This window comes from Hibiscus syriacus, unplaced genomic scaffold (assembly GCF_006381635.1).
Source record: "Hibiscus syriacus cultivar Baekdansim isolate YM2019G1 unplaced genomic scaffold, ASM638163v2 tig00110548_pilon, whole genome shotgun sequence".
NCBI classification, from domain to species: domain Eukaryota; kingdom Viridiplantae; phylum Streptophyta; class Magnoliopsida; order Malvales; family Malvaceae; genus Hibiscus; species Hibiscus syriacus.
Genome location: NW_024062775.1, coordinates 5,224,209 through 5,242,400, shown reverse-complemented (window position 1 = coordinate 5,242,400; position 18,192 = coordinate 5,224,209). Strand labels below are relative to the sequence as shown.

At 33.9% G+C, this 18,192-nt stretch overlaps 1 protein-coding gene and 1 pseudogene across 1 annotated transcript; both read right to left on the bottom strand.

Moving 5' to 3' along the window:
* Positions 1-5,980: 5,980 nt before the first annotated feature.
* LOC120130809 lies at positions 5,981-8,892 on the bottom strand (annotated as a pseudogene).
* Positions 8,893-9,759: 867 nt separating this feature from the next.
* LOC120130657 lies at positions 9,760-11,178 on the bottom strand. Its single transcript, XM_039147853.1, has one exon. The coding sequence runs from the start codon at positions 11,176-11,178 to the stop codon at positions 9,760-9,762; it is 1,419 nt and encodes a 472-aa protein (XP_039003784.1).
* Between the last annotated feature and the right edge of the window lie 7,014 nt (positions 11,179-18,192).

The window sequence follows — 18,192 nt, the reverse complement described above, 5'->3', positions numbered from 1 at the left end:
TAATATATTTAAATTTTTATTTGTAATTTCATATTTGTTCAATTTAGTCCTCCAAATTTTATTTGCATCTGAAATTGACCCATACTTATTATTTATTTCTGTTTTTAAATTAGCCCATAACTTTTTAAATGGGTATATTATAGTACTTTTTTGTATTAATTTCAACATCACAATTTAAAATTATTTCGATTTGATCCCTCATCAATGTGTGTTGTTTAATTTATTTAATTTTTTATTTTTTAATTTAAAATTTGTTCAATTTAGTCCTCCAAATTTTATTTGCATATGAAATTGATCCATACTTATTACTTAATTCATTTTTTTAATTGGCCCATAACTTTTTAAATGGGTATAATTTAGTATTTTTTGTATTAATTTCAACCTCACAATTTGAAATTATTTCGATTTGATCCCTCATCGATGTGTTTTTAATTTATTTAAAGTTTTATTTGTAATTTCATATTGTTCAATTTAATTCTTAAATTTGTATTTTTCATAAAATTGAACCATGATTATTTATATTCTTAGTAATTTACTCTAAATCATATACAATTACAAATTGCAATTCAACGTTCGCGAAAGACGAAAATAATTAATCCAAAAATAAAAAGTAACCCGATTTGAATTCAATCCGTATCTGATAGAGATCCGACTTGAATTTTATCTACCAATGATGTGCCCCGATCTGAACGAGATCCGCCTGAAGTCCATCCGAATCTGAATTAACTTACTTTTTAACTGCTTCGGACCTGAATTGTTTTGACCTGAACTGGCAACGATCCGAACTGAAAATGACCTGACCTGAACCCGATCTGGATCTGGTGTCAAATTTACCTGACTTGACCTGTATCCGATTTTACCCGACCTGTCAGGAACCGATTGAAACCTGAACGATTACCCGATTTTACAACCCTAGTTAGCATGCGAACAAAATTGAATTATCGATATTATTGTACGTAATAGTACATCTTTAGTCCTTTGATTGTTTGGTAACTCAAATGTTCTAATTCATTTTTTAGGCTTAACGTAAAATTAAATATACAAATTATACTTAAAATTAACTTTTGGTATCTATAGAATTTTTCGTTAAAAATAGATGTCTAATATTTTTTATTTTATACTTTTAGGTATTTGTCGTTAAAAAAATCGTTAAGTGACATGTGTCATGTTCGTATATATTTTTAACAAATATTTTGAAGTAATATTTTATTTCTAAACAATATAAACGAGACATGTGTCACTTAATCGTTTTTTAACGGTAAACACTTAAAAACGTAACGAATAAAACATTAGTCACCTACCTTTAACAAAAAAAATTAAAAGTTGAAAGTTAATTTTGAGTATAGTTTGGACACTTATTTTTGTATTAAGTTTTTTCTAATTTATCTTTCAATCAAATAAAAAAAATTAGCTGACCCTATTCCCATGTGTAATGGGGTGAGGGGGAGGTAAGGTAGTAGGCTCCCCCAGTCCCCAGCTATATGATATTGTTTTAAGTCTCTCGACTATTAAAAGTTACAAAATGGTTATCCAACTATAGAGTGTTGCTTTATTGAATTCCTCGACTATCAGAAGTTACAAAATGATAAATAATGCTAAATATTATTAATTTAATATATAAAAATTTAAAATGTTAAAAGACTCAACCTATAATTATAAATTAGTTAAAAATTAAGATAAATTATTTAAAATAAAATATTAATTATATTATTTTTCATAATATTTTTAACAATAATTGGATCAAATACCAATATTTAAATATAAAAATCATAAATATCTTTTCCTTAATTAAATAATTTACCTTTAAAATTTTACTTAGTTTATTATATATAGAGTCATTTATAATTTTAAATTTTTATAAATTAAATTAATAATATTTAACGCTATTCATCATTAATGATACTTAACAGTACTCATCGACATAGTAAAATTTTCTTAATATTAAATAATAACTTACAATAAAATAAAATAAGAAAATGATTGTGTATAAAAAGGTTCATTAAATTTTGGAAACGCTAACGTGAGGCGTCTTAGTATACGGCTAAAATAAGGTGCTATCGATTTTGTTATTTTTTTATATAAAAAAAATCGGTAAAAAATGACCGAAAACATTATTATTTTTACCGGTTCTAATTAACTATATAGGTAAACGCAGTAGAAAAAATCCGGTCAAAAAATAATGTTTTAGGTAGCGCTTTATCGAAAATATTATTTTTTGACCAAATTTTTTATATCCATTTACCTATATAGGTAATTAGAACCGGTAAAAATAATAATATTTTAGGTTATTTTTTACAGTTTATTATTTAAAATGATAACAAAATTAATAACGTCTTATTTTAACCGTATACTAAAGCACCGCACCGCAGAACTGCCCGTACTAAAAAGGTAAAAGGAAATCTTGAAAGGAAGAACACATAGAAAAAGAGAGAAGGCTCAATATACAGTTTTTTCAGGATTGGCATTCCTTTTTCTTTCTCTTCTAATTTAATTAATTAATGATTTAATATTATTAATTTGCTGTCATATGTAATATTATTCTATATTGGATATATATATATATATATATATATATATATATATATATATATATATATCAGATTCACCTCAATTTGATCATAGAAGAAAGAGAAAATCGAAAGAGGTGGTTTGGCGGGGTTGAAGAGATATGATGATTGAGTGAGTGCACGTGTGGTTACTTGTGTCCACAGTCCACGTGCATCTGTTTTTATTCACTCAAAAATTGATTGATTTTTGCCTTTTATTTTCGGTAAATTACACTCAACGTCCTTAATTATGGATTTGGTAACAATCAGATCACCTTTTTCTTCTAAAAGTTATAAATAAATCACTTAATTAAAATATTGTTACAAACATAAATATTAGATGAAATAATCATGTGTCTTGATGTAATAATAATTTTAGTCCTTAATACTTATATAATTTATCATTTTGAACTTATTATAGAATAATTCAATAAATTCAACTGTTCATATTTAAAGATTCATCATTTTTGTTGTGGTTTTTCTCCGATATTACTTGTTATTCTCTTATAAATATTATATTATTTCGCTATATTTTTTGTAGTATAATAATAATTTAATAGTAACTTGCACTTGTTTAGGACAAAATACAATTTACAAATATCCATCTATTACTTTGATTCAATGGACTCGTTTGGTTTGACAATATAAAAAATATTAAAGTGGCGAAAATTTTAAATCTGAATGATAAAATTTATTAAATTGTTTCAAGTTATGACAAACCTGATAAAACATATATAAGTTTAAAACTAAAATAATTATTATATCATATCACATTAAATGTTATTTCAATTTTAACGATGAAATAACTTGTTTGTAATAATATTTTAATAAAGTGACATATTTATAATTTATAGAAAAAATGACATTTAAGTGGCCATGGATGTAGTTTACCCTTTTATTTTTTATATCTGTCACCTATTTCTCTTTGTTATTTTGCTAACGGAAAAGTCACCCTCTATATGGTCCCATCCTCTTGTCCTTTTACTTCTATTTCAGTCGTATTTTTTTAACTTTAATAATTTATGTATTCATATTATATTATTATAATATAAAAATAAATTAGCAAACATATTTAATGATTACAATAACAATAATATCAATCGATTAAGATTCACTCATGAATATAATGTCTTGAAGGCATAAAAGTTTGGTGAAATTCTACAACGGAGTAAAGTAAAGCTGCAAAGTGAAATTAAATAGGGAACCCAAGGGATATGGACCGGATTATAAAAAATACAAAGAAAATATTAAAATTATATGACAATTTAAATTTTTTAGCGGGTGAGATTGTACCTCAACGCTCCATTCGATTCATCCCCGTCAAGAGAGGGGAAAATGAACCATTGGTGACATATAGTAATTCTTTTTAAGCTAAGAGATGAAGGGGGTGAAGATAAAGAAAAGGGTCTTAGGGTTTTAGCCCCAAAAGGTGTGTGCTTCCAACCAACATTTTATAAAAGATTCTGAAGCTTTTGGTAGGCTCACACAGCCACCCTTCCCATGTGTTGAAAGGGGTCCTCCCCATTTCAAATTTGTTGTTTTGATGCTAAAGTGCCTGTCTTTGATGTTGTTTCTTTCATTAATCCCTCCCCCCTCTTATTTTTATATTTTAGTCCAAATTAGGTAAACCTTATGTTGAAAAGCATGTGATCTGGTGGCCACAACGAGGGATCAAGGCGTAGCTCTGGTGGGGCTAACCCTTTCGTCTCCAAAACAATGACCCAGAGATTTAAATTACGGTTACAGTGGCATTTTTAATTTATTGCATTTATCTCGATTGCGATGATTGCGTGTATCACAGTCATGCAATAACGATTTCGAACGACACCGTAACCACTATGTAACGGGTGCTATTGTGATAGCGGACCGTTGCTTAAATCCCTGACCTCAATTGCACGTTGCCCACATGTGGGTTTTTCGTATCGGACTCGTCCTTGCAGCCTGTTGCACACAATTTTGACAAGTACCTTACAGATTAAGTCACCCCTTAATTTCTTTTGCCCAATGCCCTTGTGTTTGTGTATAAATGTTTGTTTGTTGTTCCCACCGATACCCTTTTGGAGTCTATTCTCCCTCTTTCATTGCAGCTTTTCAAAGCATGAAAATGGATGACTCTTGTGTTGACTTCATTATATAATCCAATTAATAACTTCAAATTGGATGGTCAAATTGCCTATTCTACCTTTGAATTCAGTTCTTTCTCTACAATTAGAGGGCGTCGATTTTCTTAATAAACTAAAAAATTAGCAAGACGATGCTTAATTTCATTAATTTTAAAACTGAAAACACCCTAAAGGGTAATTAAACCAAAATAGTGAAGAAATCAAAGCTTAATTTTATTGGTTTTAAAATTATTAGGAGCTTAAGGTGTAATTAAACCCTACAAAACAGAAAGCATGTAAAGCAAGCCCTTCACGTGAACTCAACAAAGTTGATGAAAGAATAGATGATATATATCCATATATCATCTATTCTTTGGAAAAGCAATGAATTCTATTATTGAAATGGACAAAGGAATGATGCATAATTATGATGGCCTACTAGTTCCGGCCAAAGTGACTGGCCATTGATGCTCATTGCCACCATGCCCGCAAAGAATTTAAGGTATAATTATCAAACCATTCTTTGTATTTCTTATTTCCTTAATTTAAACCCCCTTTTAGTCTCTAACTAATTAGCTAATCCTCTTAGCCCATTTCTCATGCAATGCATCATGTTATAACCCTCGTTATACTACGGTGAACGAACTTGAACTTTTAAAATTTCAGGACGAATTTAAATTTTCAAAATAAGTAAAATTATAAAATTTAAATTTTATTTGATTTGTGTATCGAATAATTTCTCTTGTATTAGTGGCATTGCTAGATTAATTTATTCCATTAAAATCGGAGAACATGATTGTCTAAAATCACTGACAACAGAGTTTTATATCTTGCTGGATATGATAGTAAATATAATAATCCCTAAAAATATTTAAAAAACCAGAGAATTATTAATCTCATTTGATGCACGAAGAGACATATCATTACCTTAATATTTGCGACTAATTGCTTTGTCTTGCTTAATTAGAAAAAGCGTGTCATTTTTGTTGTATTATTGCACATGGGAGCTGGCTAACCCCATGTGTTTTTTAGTAATTTAATGGTAATAGATTAAAGTCGGGGCTAAGACAGACGTAGAACTTTATATTAGAAAAATATAAAATTTTAGAGGATAAAAATATATTCTTAATAAAAAAATATAAAAATTTTAAAATATATAAAAATTTAAAGATATTGTCACAATCCTACAATCAAGAAGGGTTACTGGTTTAAGTTCAGAAATACACATGCATACAACAGCACAAGTGATCAAATCACACCATACATTACAAATAAACAACTGCACATTCACTCGCTCGAACTGCAACACAACCGGGAGCTTCTCGCCCTGCGTTTTCGAGTAGGACCAATTCTGTCAAAATTTTGCAGCATAAAAATCGGTAGGACGTCATGCGTATCCGAATAAAAATGCAATTGCAGCCACGAGAGTCGTCAACAGACCAAGTGCACTGTGCAGAGACAAGCCGGTGGGAACTGGCGTTAGGCAACCAAGGATAGGAGCTGGGAGTTGGCATAACACAATTATCTCCATTGAAGTAGATTCTTCTCGGGAAAGCCCAACCCTTATCGAACGTAAAAGCTTCTTTATCCTTACGGAAAAGTAGTTCTGACTGCACGTTACCGAGCGGACCGGCTTGTGACAGCAAATTGTTGTAAAATTTAACACCCCATAACATGGCAGTATCATCTGTAGAATAAACAAAAGTTAACTCTCTAATCACCTTTCAAAATTTGTATGTTTCCTATTTACATGTAACTGTTGCAGCTACGTATTACCACAAAACGACATTGAGCAGAGACGAGTTCTATGTAAACGATCATTTCACTCGTGACCAAGATCAAATAAACTTACTTATCACTGTATATGGAGTTAAAGACTTGTAGTTGAAGCTGAAAATCTGAGTGAGATTGTTGAAGTTGGGGTGCTGCACAACTAAGTTCCACCGAGTATAATTCATATTGTAATTGAAATTAGTAATCGTGACCTTAACCCGCCGGTACTTGTAGTTAAGCTTAACATGCCAATGAATTCGAACCAGACACACATGGCTTGTACATTGGACCAAAGGAGCCAGGTTATTCTTACCCGGAACAACAGACGCTATATGCGGAGCTTTTGGACTGCACAATAAAAACAAAAAGCTCAAAGGAAGCAATAAAGAATCGAGATAACAATCATCTCCAACACAAACATAATCCAAGCAATAATTATCATCTTTTTGGCAGAATAAACTTACTCTACACAGCTCCCCTGCTGAGAAGCATTTTGGCAGCCGCAAGCACATTGAGGACAAGGTACTATGGTTTCGCTATAGAAGGATGAGAGAGAGAGACACAACTAGGTGTTTTCTGAGCTAGAAATTGCGAATACGTGCACGTAACATTCCATGAAGAAGCAGTGTCGATTACAGCGATCTAGCATTCTAGATGAAAGAAAAGGAATAACTATATAGCATTCTAGATCTTATTCGAATAACTTACTCAAAGCTTGCGTGACTCGTCTTTTGTCTGCGCTAACTAATCTACTGGGTTTAACAATTTTTGCCGGTCCACATGTATAACTGGGCCCTGGTGCCTTCAAAGTGAAGTTCCTAGGAACTCTAACCATCTTATTTGTGGTTTCGGCTTGACCAACACTCACCTGGAATGAGCTTGCTGCAGTGGCTGGATCTTGCACCCACGAGTTTAGCACTCCCCTTTACAGCAATTCACAATCTGCTGATTATAAAGTGTTCCCGGCAATAGATCCACTACGGTTGGATCCTTCTTACAGCAATGTTGAATGTTACCATTGAATTTAGAACAATCCCCTTGTTCGGTTGTTTGCCCTCCCATAATGCTCCAAATCACTTCCTGCTGCAGTGGCTGGATCTTGCACCCACGAGTTTAGCACTCCCCTTTACAGCAATTCACAATCTGCTGATTATAAAGTGTTCCCGGCAATAGATCCACTACGGTTGGATCCTTCTTACAGCAATGTTGAATGTTACCATTGAATTTAGAACAATCCCCTTGTTCGGTTGTTTGCCCTCCCATAATGCTCCAAATCACTTCCTTCTTAGCCCATTTCCAACCTAATGTCCACCCCGGTGCTTGGATATGCCGGTATTGCTGGAAGTTATAGATTGTGACAACTGCCTGCTCATTATACCGAGAATTTAATCACAATTTTCAGCCACTGGACAAGTGATGAAACATACTTAGGCCAAAGTGATACCTATTCTCCAAACATTTGTTTCTTCATTCGTTAAACCCTAAAAAAAGCCTAGATTTTAGTTCTCCCTATTGACTGATTTTCGGCGTTACAGAGTTAGCAAATCATTCGTCATCCGAACCAAGCAATTATAGGGTTCGACCTTCGTACTACCCCACACTAGATAGCTAAATCATCAAATTCTAACTTCTTGCATACACAAACCTATGCATGCATAAGTAATAAGAGATGAAAGAACACTTACAACATATCCATCAGCGGTCCAACTCATGATATCCCATTTGATTGTGATATTTCCCTTGGGGTCCAGCGGATCGTAGGCTTCTGAAAATGAGTTAAAAGAGTGAATTACAACACATATATATATATACATTTCCAATACCTAAACCATCCATTAGGATAAAGATATACACCAAGAAACGAAGCAAAGAAACCAGTATCAGATCATCACCAGACAGATATTGCAAAAACAAGTCCAAAAATTCATATTTAGATACTCAATCTCATCATTAACTGCTGATCTTTTCCTAAACCCTCTTAACTAAAGACTATCATTATCACGAGCTAACAAAGCAAACCTCTCCGAACAAGAGGAAAAGGCAATATTTTGATAGAAAATTCATCGCTTAATATGGAAAATATGATTTACAGAGCTAAATCCCAGGTAAAACCCATTTCCATAAACATGCAAAATAGACTCAAAAACCATAAAAGAAAGAGCTTTCACATAATTAAAGAAACCCCATTTACCACATTCATCAAAGAATCAAAACACCTTAAAAGAAAAATATTATAACTTCCCAAACATTTTAAACAAAGGAAGAGGAGGATTCTACAAACCTGTTGAGGTGAAACTTGAGAAAGAGAACAAAAACAGAAGCAAGACGCTGAAAGAACTTAGCTTGGAGAAAGATCTAGCAATGAACAAGAAAAGAGTAGCCATTGCTTTAGGATTTCGAGAGTTTTGTTTTCTGGGTTATTGCCTTTGGTTCAAGGTTTATGACAGACGGGGAAGACCCAGAGAGAGAGAGCGCAAAAACAACGCAGACTTGATACAAGTTGGTAGGATTTAAAAATTTTAGTGTGGAAGGTTAAATTTGAATTTTATTATCATTATCATTATTTTTTATGAGTAATTTATAAATTTTTATATAAATCTTAAATTAAATTTTAGGTATGTGGAATCACTTCTAATGTAAAATTTTTTGTATAAAAAAAACAACGGAGATGAGTAGCTTTTTCGTCCAATGGGACATGACACGAAAGTCTAAATGTTTAAGTGGTAGGACACTTTAATCCCACTGCAAAACGCTTACTTTCTTTAATTATGATAAATTTGATATGTTTAACCATTGATTTAACATTAACAAGAATAGAATAACAATTAAAGGGGGGAAATGGCGTATGAAACACTTGTCAATGAATGGATATTTGCTTGATTAAGACAAAAGTATATGGATGCATTATAGTTGTTTATGATTGTGAGATAATAGAAAACCAAAGCTTATATACTATGAACAGCTTGTGATATGTTCTAGAGAAACCATCTATGTCAATGGAGTTTGACTTCCGGGGTGCTGGCTTCTGATAAATGGCGTTGGTGCCACGCAATATACTTGGTCACATGAGATAAAGTGATTTTTTTATTATAAATGGATAAATAAACTGATTAAACTAAAACTTATTTGAAAAGTTCTAGAAAAGAAAAAAATTACATCTTGCAGCTTTTTCATCCACTCATGTCCCTGTTTCTTACATAACATGTCATCTTATAGTGAATCCAACATCTGATTTACCTGGTTTTATTCTGCACCTATTATAAGATACAAAAAGCAAAGATTTGCAGATTATCAGATAAAAGCAGAAGCAAAAATTCAATCTTTAAATTCAACTGAATTTAGCTTCTAAGTGGTTTTTCCAATACAGCAGAGATGTAAAGCTCGTCCTCCGATCTATCAGTCTTTGGAACAATTCTCCACAGTAACTTTTTGTAGTGCAGCCTGGAAAATTCATTCAAATAGATCTTCAGATCATCTCTTTTGCAGAAGAATCTATCCACCCAAAGAAGCCCTTGGGGTCGAAGAACACGATCCCAATCGAAAAGGACAAACTGAAGAAGATCTAATCCGATCCATCCGTCCAAAAATAGGGTAGAGTGTATGATATCGAGTGTGCTATCGAAGAATGGCAGTCTTGAGCCTATTGATAAGTAGAGGGGTAAGAGGCCTCTGAGCGCAATCACTTCATTAAAAGGAGCCCCTAAGTTCAAGGTAGCCGATGCAATTGTTACATTTCTTTCCTTCATTAGTGCAGCAAATGTGCCAGTTGTGGGGCTGAAATCGAGTCCTATCCTGATCTCTCCTGGCTTCAATCTTAGAACTTCATCTATGGTGAATTCAGCTGAAGTTGATTCATTCGTTGAGATTTCCCATCCTCTTTTTGAAAGATCGAAGCAGTTTGAACATTTGAAGAAGCCTCTTTTACCTAATGTTTCGTTCGAGACAAGACAGGAGTAATCTTTGCACTTGTAACGACTCCATAAAATGTTGGTGTCGGTTGGTTGAGACCAAAGGGATGAGTTTATAGGGAGTGGCTTACTGAAACGTGGAGGTGTTTTCGAGAAGCATCGTCTTCTCGGCAATGGATCGCAGCCACTGATCATGACCTTCTGAGCAATGTCCCAGTCATCAGGGCACATCCTATAGATCTTATAATCCATAAAGTGATTTACACTCGAGGACATGCTGGCACAAGTGAGTCCTACAGATGGACTAATTGCTTCCACCCCAAGGAAGTTTTTCTTCCCAATCAGCCTATTCAGTTTCAATGCAGTGTAGTTATGAAGCTCACCTGAGTTAAAACGATGAGTATCTGATCCTTGATCGATTTCACTTTCTCCATGGTCACTTAAGTCTTCATCTACAACGCTGACTTCGTTCATACCAGAAGAACTGCTATCATAGGAACCTGATAAGGATTCTGCAAACTTGTCCAAGGATACGGCAATATGTAGAAGTTGATCAGCAAACGACGCTACTGCTTTAGATTCTGCACTTGCACCACGAAGCTGCTCCAGGAGAACTCCGACTTTTTTCTGCAAATCAGAGATTTGATTCCGAAGCGAATGAGGCAAGACGAATTGGACTTGGGATATACCAGCCTTGGAAGTGGTGGTTCTGAACACAAACTGGGTGTAGAAGATGTTGGAGCACAGGATTGTAACTGTTGGGATGCTTGCAAGCAGACACAGACACAACATTACAGGAAGGCCAGCAGGCAGCCATTTCCGAGATTTAGACACATTCGGTTTCTGCATTTCGGTTGGGTTTGTGCAATGGATGGGGAGCTACCAAACCATTTAATTTTTCTTCAGATCCTAAGAACTATTCAGTATTTACTTGATTGGGCACTTATGGATTTTCGGGTTGTGTTTCCTAGATGTTTGACTTGAGAATTCTACTTTTTTTCTCCTCTAAATGGGGACAACTTGGAATATTCATCTTTGATAATCTCAAAGTAGTGAACATTTGTTTTTGTTAATGGCTTAAGAGGTGTCTAATTGCAGTTGAAGCAATGATCTGTGTACTTGAGAGTACTTTAAACGCCTCGTCAATAAAAATAAACTGACATAGCTCGCTATGAAAGAATATAAAAGGAAAAGGATGTGAAACACATCACATGAATGACATTACTTGGAATGGGAGTTTTAATGGATAAAGGGGAGAATATGCGAAGCAATACCATCATAATCAATTACATTCCAAGAAGTTTCCATATCTTATGAAAACATTGTAAGAACTTGTTGAGCCAAAAGGGCATCGTAAAACAAGCTAAGTGCACGTGCTCCCATCAAAACTTGACCACAAAAAAAGCGACAATAATACAGCTATCCCAAAATTCTAATTACTAGTATGGTGATGGCTCAGCAGAAGACAGTTTGGAGCAAAGGTAATTTTAAAGATTCTGCTGTATGTGCAGATTCCATTTCCCAAGTTATTCATAGGCTTCTCAGTTATGCACTCGGTTCTTTGTCATTTTCATCATCCTCACCATCTTCATTTTCATCATCATCACAACCATCATTTTTGTTGTCATCTTGATCATCAATTATTTTCATCATCATCACGACCATCATTTTTGTTGTCATCTTGATCATCATTTTCATCATAGTCAAGGTCACTAATGCAATCCTTCTCAGAGTCGTATTGATCATCATCTCATTCTTTGTTTTCACCACATTTATAATCTCGAGCATTTTTATTTTATCCCTCTTTTCTACCATTTCAAGATAAGTGAACAATTTATCTGGTGTATGATAATGCTCCATAAACAGAAATTTTTTTTTTGGTGTTAGGAATGAAGTCATGTGCAAAATAAAAGTTCTTCTTTCAATTAAAAAAAGGAGAAAAAAGAGAAAAAGATGTTTGCAAAAAAAAAAGGAAAAAAAGAAAAGAAAACACCAAAAGTGGAAAAACAAAACAACAAAACTGCGGTATGGCCTTCTAATCTTCTGCAAAGGGTCTGTTGAACTGTTTGGGTTACAGTGTTTAGACTTGTTTTATGTCTCCTCAATGCTCAAAATGTGAATTATTTGCTGCTGGTATGGTCTTCTCTACTCTAGAGGAAATTAAGCTGCTCACTGGTTTTAAAATTGGGTGCATACCTGTGAGGTACTTAGGCATTCCTCTAGTCACAAGGAAAATCTCATAAAAAGATTGTATGGTTCTAATCGACAACAATAAAGCTAGGTTGCATCATTGGTATACAAAATCTCTTAGTTATGCAGGAAGATTGTAATTAATTAGAGCTGTATCATTCAACATCACCAACTATTGGTGTAAGCAATTATTTCTGCCTCACTCTGTCCTTAAAAAGGTTGAACAATTATGTTCACGTTTTTTCTGGAAAGGAACAAATAAAACAGCTTCTGGAGCTCGAATAAGCTGACAAAATATTTGCTTTCTGAAATCTGAGGGAGGGCTTGGAATAAAAGATCTAAAGACTTGGAACAAAGCTTGTATGCTCATTCTTATCAAAAAAATCCTTGCAGGCGAAGGTTCACTATAGGTGGCTTGGATAAATAGCTATGTTATTAAAGACAAGGATTTCTGAAATGTTGAAACTCGACCCTCTACCAGCTGGAGCTTTAGGAGAATCCTCAAATTAAGGTTTGAGGCTTTCCCTATCCTGTCTATTGGAGCAATGAAAGTGAGGAACATATGGGATGCTATTCGGGTAAGGAGACCCCTTCTTCCTTGGTAGAAAATTATTTGGTTTCCTCTCCATATTCCTAAACATAGGTTAATTGCATGGATGACTTTACTTGATAGACTTCCAAAAAAGGAAAGACTTCATCGTATGGGGCTTATCAATGATTGCCAATGCATGTTTTGATATGATTCTCTGGAAACCAGGGATCACTTGTTCCTACTTTGTCCTATGGCAGATTACTTGTGGAATTCAATCTTCTCCCTTTCTGGTCTTCAATATAAAAATCGTTCATGAGAATCTTTTTTGGCGTGAGCATGCTCTACTTGGAAAGGAAAATATTTGCTTACTTCCATTATGAAGATAGCTCTTAATGCTCTGATTTACATTATGTGGGAAGAAAGAAACAAAAAATTGTTTTAAGGTCGATCCAGACAAGCACAAGAACTGTTCCGTGCCATTAAGGACATTGTTGGATTACAACTGAGGGGTAGAAATTTAAATAGAGTTGATAATGTTAATACTAATCTTTGTAAGCGTTGGGAAATAGTTTGATCTTTGATTTTTTTGTAAGTAGGATGTCCTGATGTGTTCAGAGCTCTGATTATTTTTTAAGCAGGTTCTACTCTTTGGGTAATAAAATTAAATTATCCAAAAAAAACTGCGAAAAAGTCAAGTTCAATTCGAAAGGAAATGTGTTGTTTGATGGTTTGTGTTTTTTTATCTTGCTGAACTTAGTCGATTGATGGAGTTGAACTTGTTATTTGTTAGTTCATTGTCTTGAATTTTAGCCATATTATTAGCATTTTTCTCCATCTTTACATAAGTCTCATTACAACCAATAAAAGACTCTTTAATTTATGCATCTTGTTCTTATTAGTAGTGGAAATTTGATTTACTTGCAGGCCCATGGTAATATCATGTCGGTTCTGACATTGAGCGTTTCTATACTCAAACACATTGAGCGCTTTGAGTGAATCCTGGTAAGGTGTTGAGTTATGTGGCATTGAGATTGATGAATGAATAAATATTACAATAGTATTTAACTTGTTCCAATTGGTGATGTTCAATTGATTGATATCTTGACTTGGATGATTATTGTGGTCTCTATCTTGCCTCCTCGAATGTGAGACTTGAACCAGGACCTCAAAATGGTAACCAAACTTAAGCTTTCTTTGGAGAATTCTGCCCATACCACTTTTCGCTTTTGTTTCCAGAAGGCAAATAACATTAGGTTGTTCCTCTTTAATCAGTTCCCTGCAATTTCTCACAAAACTATTGTTTCCTACTCCACTGCAGTTCCAGGAGTTCTGTAACATCCCAAACTAGGGGTTAGTGACTAAATTGTAAAGTTTAAGAATTTGATGAATTAAGTAGAAGAATGGAATAATTCAATGATTTATTTGGAAATAATTTCTAAAAGTTGTTAGTAATTATTAAAGTAGATGAAGGGCAAAATGGTCATTGAACAAAGATAATATTAAATATTAATAAATGGGTATTATAATACATGAGATGTATGATTGAAGAGATAAGTTTTAGACTTATCTTCTTCATCTTCATCTTCTCTCAAACGTGAAGAGCCAAGCTTGCAAAGGTGAGTTTCTTTGTTAGTTGGTTATTTGCTAAATTTATGGTTGGGTTTTGATCATTAGATAATAACTAAGCTTAAGGAAAGCTTAAGTTATCTTAAGATTGAAAGATAAAGAAGTTATGAAAGATTAAAGAAAATGAGTTTTTAAAGGAAATTCTGGAAAAGAGTTAATAAGAGATTTTTAAGATTGAATTTGACTTGTCATCAATAAGAATAAGAGATTTATGAAGTTAGAAAAGATTTATAACAAATTTGAAAGTCTAGTAAGATTCTTAATTTTAAGAATCTTGATGAAATATGGAAGATAAATATGATTTATATAGACATAAGTTGGTTTCAATAATGATAGTTGAGTTTAAAGACATGATAGGGGATTAAAATAGAAGAATTGAATGAAGAATTGATGAATTTCGGGCTTGAAATACAATTTTTGGACAAGGTTCATCGATGCACATTCATAAGTGCATCGATGCATTCCTTTAAAAGAAGAACATCGAATGCCTTTGATGCATCGATGCATAGCTACTGCATCGATGCATCCTTTTAAAATAATAACATCGAATGCAATCAATGCATCGATGCATCGATGCATAAGGAGTGCATCAATGCATCCCATTAATAATAAAACATCAAATGCAATTAGTGCATCGATGCATAAGGTATGCATCGATGCATCTCTTAAAAGGAAACATCGAATGCATTTATGCACCGATGCACAAGTAGTGCATCGATGCATACCTTCATTGAAAGAGGAAATTGGCTTTTCTCTTAGCCTAAGAAGTGACAGTTTAGAATATATCAATTGGAATATTGATATGAATCTGTGTATTGTTATGTAGAGATAGAACGTGATCCGTTTCGGGACAATTGAGGAATTAGAATCGAATCAAGCAAAGCTAAGGTGAGTGTAATTTATTTTGTACTTATTTTATTGAATTAACATTGGCTTGTGATGAGCCAATGAAGTTACTATGGTAAGAAGTACTTCTAAATTGTTATGTATTACCATGTATGCATTAATACATAGAAGATAGATGCTATGTTATATGATTTATATGCTTAAGTGAAATGGAACATATGATATATGTTATTTGACATGACATGCATGGTTACATGAAAGAAAGCTATGTGACTACATGTATATGTGAAAGAAGCTATAAGCTTATATGCACATGTGATATATGTGATATGAATTATATGAAATGATTTACGTGAATACATGTATATATAATACATGTGATATGATATGAGATATATTTACACAACTGTGCTATGTGATAAAAGAGAATAACAAGTGATACGAAATGTATAAATAAATGCCCATAGTATATGATACGAGAGCTATAGGTATAGTTGGCATGCCAAGAGTCGAGGGTTTACCTATGTTAAAAGGAACATATGGATAGTTGCCGAGGATCTTTATGACCTCTGGATAGTTACCGGGGTTTTTGTAACCTCTGGACAGGTCCTTCGGGACGAATACTGAACGAATGTTCGTGCCCCATGAGGGAATTTATACAAGCTGTGGTGACATCATTAGTGCACAACCTCAATGTACTCACATACCTCTATTCTCAATAATATACATGGGCAATGAAATTGAAAGACAAATGAAAGTGAAAGTGATACAAGAAGGTAAGTTGCATGTGTGCATGACCTGATTGTATATTGTTATCATACAATATTCATGCATATTGATATGTCATGATTCAATGATATGAATGCACATACATGAATTATATGATGTTATGTGTGTTTCTGGGTATAGTGATATATGTGTTATATGATGAGTATATGGTAAGTGGAAAGGATTATTGATAGTGTTTGCATATGTATGTCTTTTATTTATATGAAATGATATATGGTTATATTATATGTTTTATATGCCTCACTAAGTCTATGACTTAGCGTGTAAGTGATTTACACGTAGGTACCAAGAAACGAGAAGTGAAAGAATAGAAGTGGCAAGACAATATCACTACTAAAAGATCAGATCAGAAGTATTTTGACAAAGTATGTATTTGGTATGTATAAAGTGTTGGCATGTAATAAGTCATTAAGTACGAGCACTCTGATAAAGTCTGTATTTTGTTTTAAATAAAGTTTTAAATTTCCCGGGATTTTTCTTAAGAGTCAAGGTTTGAAAAGTCAATGTGACACGTCGGACTCGTATCCGGGTCGGGTACAGGTTGGGGTGTTACAGATAATAGTATCAGAGCTACGGTTTAGCCGATTCTAGGCTAAAAACGAAGTCAAAAGTGTTTTAAAAAGTACATGCCAACGAAATAGTGAAAACTTCTGATCTGATAGAAAGTAAGTATTGTTTTGCTAATAGAATGATATGATTGTATTTTATTAGATGTCTGGACAAGACAACTCCCGAGACGTAGCGGGAAATGATAGATTAACTGAAGGTAGTAATTCACCTGCCCTGGCCAGGCAAGGTGAAGGACAGACACTTTCTGGAGTGCCTGTGCAAGACCAAGACGTTTTCTTTAGAACGTTAGACACGATGTTGATGCGTTTTCAATCTCCTGCGCCTTCCACTCTGAGAAGGAATATAGCAAAAGATTTAAAAGGATTAGGAGCTCCTGAATTCAAAGGTGAAGTTGAGGAGAGTCCTGTTGAAGCGGACTTTTGGCTCAATGACGTAAAGATTATGCTAGATGGACTTCATTGTTCTGATATGGAAAAGTTAGAAGGAGTAGTCTCCTTGCTTCGTGGACAAGCGATAATATGGTGGACGAATGTTACTCTGAGAATGACAAGTGACCAAGTGACATGGTTCTTGTTTTTAGAAGAGTTCAAACACAAGTATACAGGAGACCAGTTCATCAAGCAAATGAAACAAGAATTCTTGAATCTGAAGCAATTGGATCACACTATATATGAATATGAGTGTGAATTCAATAAGTTGTCGTTTTGCGGCTGAGTTAGTTCCAACAGAAAAAGATGCATGCGAATGGTTTGTGGAGGGCTTACGCCCGAGATTAAAGGAGATGTTGTTTGTGTTAAATTTGTCCTCGTTTTAAGAGGTAGTAAATCGTGCAAAAGCTCTTGAAAGAGCTCAGAATGAACGTTATGGGGATCAAAGAGTTCAATCTTTTAAAAGAACGGGGCCTTCATCGAGTTTAGTATCACCCAAAAGAAGTAGAGATTCTGGTTTTTGATCTGAAGCACGGTCAGAGTCGATGACATCCTCCGCTAGAGGATCAAGTCAGATGAGAGATAGACAGACTCAATTTGTAGAGTCTGGTTATGGAAGAGCACAATTGAGACATTGTCAGAATTGTGGAAGATATCATGGTGGGATGTGTAGAATTAAATCTGGAGCTTGTTTCCGATGTGGGGAAATAGGACATTTCATGAGAGATTGTCCATTGAAGGACAGAGAGCTTGCACATCAGAACGATCTGTTTTGATGTCTCAAAGAGGTAGGGGTAGAGGTAGAGAAAGAAATCAAACAGAATCTTCTACTCAACAGGAGATGAACTCCACTGCTAGAATATATAATCTTAATGCTAATGA

What these genes read in the sequence shown, in the direction of transcription:
- LOC120130657 (XM_039147853.1), bottom strand. Translation starts at nt 11,178, where the DNA reads ATGCAGAAACCGAATGTGTCTAAATCTCGGAAATGGCTGCCTGCTGGC.